The following is a 7,867-nucleotide window of genomic DNA, read 5'->3' on the forward strand; positions in this document are numbered from 1 at the left end:
GCAAGATTCACACAAACAACTAATATCCTAATCATAATAAATCATGGGCCGACATTGGTACCTTTGACCCACTAAACACTGTGATGAGACTCATCTCAAACTACTGAAAATCAGATAAATGCTCAGACTGCTGATCCAGAAAAATCCCCGCACTAATCAATAAAAAAATCCCAATTAATAATTGGGCCATAAACCATAACCATGAATCTCATTCATTTGTCCAACTCCCAGGGTAAAAGACCATTTTACTCTTTCCTCACTTAGCCCAATAACCGAGCCCCAACCTAATGGCTCCAAAAGCCTAATATGGCCCAAATTCCTAAATGAGGCCCAAATCCCATTATGGGCCTAAATCCAAAAAGGCTCGAAGCCTAATAATGTCCCAAAGTTAGAAAGACTATTGGACCAGCAAGGCCTAAAACCCTACTAGTCCAAATATGGCCCAAATCACAAAAGTCAACAAAAGTCAAAGTTGCTGAGTACATCCGACACACGCAGACTTACGCCCTATGTACGCTTCTTTTGGCCAGTACCCTGTAACATCTCGAGCTTTTAGTTATTTTCAAATCCTTCATTTGGTATTTTTAATTTCTCATTTTGGCCCTTGAATTGGTTGGAATTAGCCATAGTGGCAAATTGGTAATTTATTGGGAGCTTGAGTTGTACGCCGAGCGTACATGTGAATATGCTAAGCGTACTAGGGAACGCCCTAGTGCACTGGGCGTACACATATGTATGTTGGGCGTATGTCTGTCCGGGTGAAAACCCTAAATTTTAGGGCTTATGGAGTATTTAAGCATCTTTATGGACCCTTTACCCCCATGTTCTCAGCCTCCAAGTTTTGGAATCGTTTTTGGAAAACCCTACCTTCTATAGTGTATGTGTGTATGTGTGAGTTAAGAGTGTGTTTCTTGTGTGGTTGAAGAAGAAGAAGTTGCATCAAGGTGATTGGAGAGTGAAGCAAGTTAGTAGATCTTGGATCATCACTTCATTAAGAAACTCTAGAAGGTAAAAAGCTTCTACCTTTATGCTTGGATTGTTTAGATCTTGTTTTAGTAGCTTTTTGGTGTTCTTCTTGTCCCAAAATTCCCATTGATGTGCATGCTTTGTTTTGGATGTGTTAGGCTGTCCTTTCAGACCCTAGGATGGGTCCTAAGGCATAAAAATGAGGTTCGTTTAGCTAGTTTGGTTCCTTGTTCTTTGTAGGAGGTCTTAATGGATTAAGACCATGTATTAAGGACTTTTTGGTCGTCTAAAGTCTTAAAGTTTGAGACTTTATGATTCTAGAGTACTTTTGAGTCATGGATCTGAAGTTTGGACTTAAGTGCTTAATCCATTAAGAACTTATAAGGATTTTAAGACCTGCGAGGGTACACCCCGAGTAAGGCGATGTACGCCCCGCGTACTGAGTCAACCACCCAATGGTGGTCAATGCGAGGTGAGCGTACCGAAGGGTTACACCTCGCGTCCACCTTCTGTTTGGGCTTCGGACTTTAGGCTTTGAGTTTTGGGCCACCTTTTTGGGCTTGAATGCTTGGGTCCTCTTTGAACTTCTAGATATGAGTGTTTTTTGGGCTAATCGGAGAGTTGGACCTTAGGATAAGGCCCAATAAGGAGTTGGGCTCAATTTGGAAAAGTGGGCCAAGTGTGGGCCTTGATGTAATCTGGGCCTTTTTTGGATCAAAGATTCGAACTTGGGCCTTGGACAATTAGGGAAAGGGTAAAATGGACATTTATCCTAAGTATGGATCCTTAGTCAAGAATGGTATTCCGATTGTTAATTGAATATTTGTTTATTGTGATAGTTCGGGATTTTCCATGAGTTAGCGGTCAGAGGTTTCAGTACAGTTTGACATTGTGAGGTGAGTTTTCCTCACTATACTTAGGGGTTGACGACACCAAGGCCGACCCATTGGTTTGATAACCTAGTATTGATATGCTGAGTATGTATTCGATATGCATGCTAGTTGGATATGCTAGTCTGGTAGATCTGTAGGAGTACCTGTGATACTGTCTGCTTATCTGTATATGATATTATTTGTTATATGTCGACATATTGTGTGGGTTGGGTTGAGGTTGTACTACTCCGTGTTGTAGCCAACAAACCCTAGAGTATGTCGGATATGAGCTGAGGGCCAGGGAGGGCATGCCAGACTCATACTGAGGACTCATGAGCATTCCATATACGAGCTGAGGGTCGGGAATGGCATGCCAGACTCGTACTGAGGGCTTAGCGGTATTCAGTCCACGGACTAACCAGGCTAGGGATCAAGCCAGACATAAGTTGTGGGCCGAGGGCAAGCCAAACTTAAGCTCAGGGGTAATCCAGTCTGTTAAGTTGTGGACCTATTACATGTTGTTATTATATTTGTGCTATCTGTTATGTATTAGTATTTTGGGGAAAACTCACTAAGCTTTAGGCTTATAGTTTTGGATTATGTTTTAGGTACCTTATAGGATCTCGGGAAGGCGAAGGCGTGATCGTGCACCTCCTCATGCTTTTTGTTTTACGATTTTGGGATTTCTCTGATGTGAAACTTATTTTGAAAACAATTTGTAAACAATGATGGTTTTAAGTTTGATTAAAAAGTTTAAAGTTTTCAAGAATTTTATGAATGTTACATACGCGTTGCGTACGAGCTGGGTACGTCTCGTGTACTCACAACATGCACAACTTCGTAATTAAGAGATTAATTGGTTAAGCCACTATGTCCAATTCTCAGATCTGGTCCTAAATGATGTCTTAACATGTAAAATTGTCACCTTCACACCCTTTCATAACTTAATGGGGCCCAAAACTCAAAAAAAAAAAAAACATAACAATAACCCTAACTGATGCATGAGCCAAGATTACTCATCAAGATTGCATTTTTATGAACAAGGGACCTCAAAAATGCCAACATCTACCATCCCTAGCTTCTGGAGTAGATCATACTCTCAAGCATGGCTTAAAGGCCCATAAAAAGCATAAAAACAAGCCTTAACTAGATCTAACCAAATGATTCATCAAGTTAAGAGCTTTATACCTCAAATAGCTTACTAAACTGATGAAGATCATGGATCTTCAAGCTCCAAGTCCACCAAAGCTTCACCTCCTTCAAAGGATACAAAAACACCACAAGATCACAACAATGGCTCACAAACACTCAAATTAAGGCTAGGGTTTTGTTCTTAGGGTTTGGAGAGATGAAGGCTATTCATAAGAAACTCCCAAGGCAACTTAAGGTGTTTAAATAGGGCACAAACCCTAAAAATTAAGGTTTGTCCCAACCGAGTGTACGCCTCGCGTACGTGGGCACCTTCGTGGCCAACTTAGGAGCCAATACGCACATCGCACTCGTAGGGTACACCCAACATACTCAGTAGGGACCAATTTGCAAAGATATTTAAATGAAGGGCTTAAAGGGAAAAACCTGAAATACAGTGTTACACATAAGAGGACAAACCATTAATAAGCATACTTGATTAAATGAGCATCCCAAACCCCTAACATTTTTGGATCTGATGAAACCAACTAAGCTTAGCTTATATTTATCATCAGAACATGCTCCAGTTTTATTCCAACTCACCATGACATTCTCTCTATCTTATCAAACCTCACCACGAACTCCAACCCATTGACCATTGATCTAACCGCCGCCGGTGATTCCAACGTTCTCTGCATCCTCCACCAACACCATATACCATCTGCTTTGCTCCATCGGATATCCTCCGGCATAGTCCCTCTCAACATCGTGTTTTCTATACCTTCAACACCACTCTGGATTTCAGGAACATTGTCGCGGACAAGTAATTCCCCACCAAAAGAAGACGGGGTGTTATTTATTTTATTTTTTCTCAAAAAAATTTATTTATAGAAAAAGATTAAAGAAATTCTAAAAAATAAAAGTCTTTTCATATATTGGTGAGATACTAACCACAATAGAAATCGAAACTATAAGGATCTTCCATAAGATCCAAAAAAAACTAAGGGCTAAATATGGTATTCTAAAAAATCATAGGGACTATTTGTGAAGATTTGTCTTTTTTTAGGAGACTACAAGGGCTTACTCGAAAATATTGGATGAAAAGAAGTAGCTTTGGGCAAGTAGTTTGAATGGGAGGATGGGAAACAGGCGTACGAGTGACGGAGTATCAAGACACGTAGACCCTTCGCACATATAAACGGATGCAAACCTATTTATATTCCCCTCTTTATTCCCTTTTCTGTTCCGCACCCCCAATCTCTCCCATCGTTTCACCGCCGTTCTCCTCCACCGTTTCCAAGCCCTAAACCTTCCCCAATCTCCAATTCATCATCTCCAAATCCAATTTTCACTACCTAGGGTTTTTCTGTAAGCCGGGGGTTTCAAGGATCCGGGAAATGGCAAGCTCGACGACCAGCACTGTCTATATCCAAGTCATCGAGGACGTCATCAACAAAGTCCGAGAAGAATTCATCAACAATGGTGGTCCTGGCGAAGGCGTCCTCAGCGAACTTCAAGGAGTGAGTGTTTTTTTTCCGATGTCGACCAAATCGGGCGGATTTTTTCTAGTATAGATCTAGTTTTACGGGGTTTTGATTTCGTTGCTGTGATGTTTATTTGGATCTGTTTTTGTGAAACTCATACCGTTTGTTTACTGTTTTGGTGGTTCTGGTATTTTGGTTAGTTATGGGAGTTGAAGATGATGCAAGCTGGGGCTATAGTGGGTCCGATTGACAGATCTGCTGTCGCCAAGTCGATGGTCCCTGGGGCTACATCGAACACTGTTCATGATCTTAATGTTCCATATGAAGGGCCAGAAGAGTATGAAACTCCCACCGCTGATTTACTTTTCCCTCCGGTAAGTATCTGTTAGCTCATAACTTATGCGAACAATTATACCTACATGTACCGGATGCTTGGACTTCTTTATAAGTGGATACAGATGCAATTGTTCATGCTAATTCATTTCTCTGAGAAAATTGCAGCATATAGAAGTTAGGCCTTTGTTGTTTTTAGATTCACCTAGGGTAGATGAGTATATAAAGAATCTCCGAATGAGTGTACATTTCCTGTTCATAATTGTGTAGCTTAGTTATGCGAAAGAGAACAACTTTGTTGAGAGTAAAGAAGGAAACTTGGTTATGCATCCGAAATATCGGGGGTCAACCAAGTGTATTTATGATGAAATATTGGGCTGTCTTTATTTCATTTATTGTTCATACTTTCATGGTTTGTTTCCTTAAGTTTGTTGTTATCTGCAGACACCATTGCAGACTCCAATGCAAACACCTTTGCCTGTTCAAACACCATTACCAGGAACAGCTCCAACACCTTTACCAGGGACCATGGACAATTACAATATACCTACTGGAGGTACCCCCATTACCCCAAGTGACTATCCTTCCATAAATGAGAATGGAGTTTCAGATGGCAAATCTGGGAGGCCTAACACATACATGGCAAGTGCATCTTTCTTATCCCCTTCATTGCTTTATGTAGAATCATTCCATTAGTATATTACATTGGTATCTTAATTTTCATTTGAGATGATTATATGGGTACTCTACATGCCCCCATTCAAAACAAAAATTTATCGGATGTAATTTGTTTTGTGATTGAAGTTGTAGAGGTTATTGTTATACATTAAAGTTTTATTTTTTGTGCAGCAACCACCATCTCCTTGGTTGAACCAAAGGCCCCCTCTTGATGTGAATGTTGGTAATGTCTCTCTCTCAATGGTGATATTAAACATGTATAAATTTTTAAACGTATGCATGTATTGTATATCTACCCTAATTTACTAAATCTTTTATTGTTGCAGCTTACGTGGAAGGACGTGAAGATGCTGACAGAGGAGGAGCAGCCAATCAACCAACAACTCAGGTTACCATAGTGATGTTATTATCATTTAAAAATCTTGTCAGCTTTCCCTTTATAGTTTCATATGTCCAATGGCAGAGACAAGTTTTGTTGGTGTATTTTTCTTGTCATTTATTCCATGATTATAAGCTCAACCACTTGTTTGTTTATATGTTCAAAAATAGGGTTTCTAAATTCCGATAAGACGAGTTCACTTTTAGCTGACAATCATTAGATGGAAACAAACATCAATTACCCAAATGCGTTCGTATCACAATAAATGCAAACATTCAACAACATATATACTCATTTAAAGTGTCATTAATGACATAGTCGTTGTTTTCATCCATATAAAAAGAATAATACCCTTTTCTCTATGTGTTGTCAACAATACCATGTGGCTAATAGTTAGGAAGCAACCTTCAGCAATGGCAATATGTTCCTCATATTTTGAAGCATCAGTTTTCAACTCGAAAGATTTGGTTACGCGTAGTTGTTTTGCACACTATTATTATCTTGTCTTCTTTTGAAAAGATACTGATACCCATTTAATAGCTCATTTAAGAAAGAAAAGGACAAATATTTCTGACCTACATATCGTCTCACTTCATTCTTTACGTTTGAAAGTTGTTTCACTTTTAGAAAAAGTCAACTGAATTTGAAATACAAAACCGGAAACGGGAAATAGAATATATGTGGTCTGGTTTTGGTTCATGATTGTAAGTAGGAGTCTTTTTTAACGATGGTGGTTGATTAAATATCGGATATCTTTCTTTTATGTTTATGTTTATAATGTAATGTAAGTGTTTGATAAATCTTAAATTAATTGCAGGATTTCTTTCTTTTATCTGGAAAGCGTAAGAGGGATGAGTTTCCTTCACAATATCGCCCCTCAGGCGGATATATTCCTCAGCAAGATGGTGCAGCTGATAAACTTGAGGTATTATATTATATCTTTTAATTAACACATCTCATGTTTGATGTTTTTTTTTATTCCATATAATATTAATATTAATATAAGATGTGTTTGTTTGTTTGTGAACTCAGGTTGGTGAAGGGAGCAACAGTATTGTTGTTGGTGGTAATAATAGGATTCCTCAACTGGATGGACCTATTCCTGATCCCTATGATGATGCACTCTCTACACCAAATGTAATTAATAATCCTTTTTTTTTTTTTAAATATTATTTGGAGGCATAGAAATGTAGTAGTGATATTGGTTGCATTGTAGTTACTTGTTTGTTAAGTTAACTAAGTGAAGTGATTTGTTTTGACTTTTGACTTTTGACTTTTGAGTGAAGATCTACAACTATCAAGGAGTTGTGAGTGAAGACTATAATGTAGCCAACACACCTGCCCCACAAGGTAAACTACCTATAACCTATCTTAATTAATGCTTCATCTACATGTACTGGTTTTTAGGAGTCTGAAATTGGTATTTTTTTTTTTTTTTTTTTGTGTTCAGAGCTGCAAGCAGCGACTCCTGCCATGGTGAATCAGAATGATATTTTAGATGACGATGAAGATGAGCCTCTGAACGAGAATGACGATGATGATGATCTTGATGACGTGGACCAAGGCGAGGAACTAAACACACAGCATTTGGTGTTGGCCCAGTTCGACAAGGTACATCACATCACATACATACATACATACATAAAAGGTACAAGTCTCCAATGCATGAAACTGGTTGGCAGGTGACTCGAGCCAAGAGCAGGTGGAGGTGCACTCTCAAGGATGGCATTATGCACATAAACAACAAAGATGTTTTGTTCAATAAGGTTTCTCCTCTCTCTCTCTCTCTCTTTTAAAAAATATATATACCAAGATAAATTATTTGAGTAATTGTGAAAATTGGTTTCGTGTGTGATTCAGGCGACTGGAGAGTTTGACTTCTGATTATGCCTGTTGCTGAGTCATGAGAAAAGTATGTAGAGAAATGACTTTGTCGTCTCTTTTAAGAATCCAAAAAAAAAGAAAAAAAGAAAAAAAAAAAAGAGAGGAGGTGATTGAAGGGTTTTCTGAGTCAAACAGATTTGTAT

The 7,867-nt window shown here is 38.7% G+C and overlaps 1 protein-coding gene across 1 annotated transcript in view; it reads left to right on the forward strand.

The window, feature by feature from the left end:
• Positions 1 to 4,113: 4,113 nt before the first annotated feature.
• The window catches only part of LOC111907262 (transcription initiation factor IIA large subunit), a 3,969-nt gene continuing 215 nt past the window's right edge, over positions 4,114 to 7,867 (forward strand). Inside the window, exons 1-11 of the mRNA XM_023903048.3 lie at positions 4,114 to 4,486; positions 4,651 to 4,824; positions 5,228 to 5,425; positions 5,633 to 5,684; positions 5,788 to 5,849; positions 6,658 to 6,765; positions 6,873 to 6,977; positions 7,127 to 7,190; positions 7,291 to 7,451; positions 7,523 to 7,606; positions 7,701 to 7,867. The exon at positions 7,701 to 7,867 is cut by the window's right edge and continues 215 nt beyond it. Of these exons, the coding sequence (XP_023758816.1) occupies positions 4,364 to 4,486; positions 4,651 to 4,824; positions 5,228 to 5,425; positions 5,633 to 5,684; positions 5,788 to 5,849; positions 6,658 to 6,765; positions 6,873 to 6,977; positions 7,127 to 7,190; positions 7,291 to 7,451; positions 7,523 to 7,606; positions 7,701 to 7,724 (1,155 nt within the window). The 5' untranslated portion in view covers positions 4,114 to 4,363 and the 3' untranslated portion in view covers positions 7,725 to 7,867. The remainder of the gene's footprint in view (positions 4,487 to 4,650; positions 4,825 to 5,227; positions 5,426 to 5,632; positions 5,685 to 5,787; positions 5,850 to 6,657; positions 6,766 to 6,872; positions 6,978 to 7,126; positions 7,191 to 7,290; positions 7,452 to 7,522; positions 7,607 to 7,700) is intronic.

The sequence above is a fragment of the Lactuca sativa genome, chromosome 5 (genome assembly GCF_002870075.4).
Source record: "Lactuca sativa cultivar Salinas chromosome 5, Lsat_Salinas_v11, whole genome shotgun sequence".
NCBI classification, from domain to species: domain Eukaryota; kingdom Viridiplantae; phylum Streptophyta; class Magnoliopsida; order Asterales; family Asteraceae; genus Lactuca; species Lactuca sativa.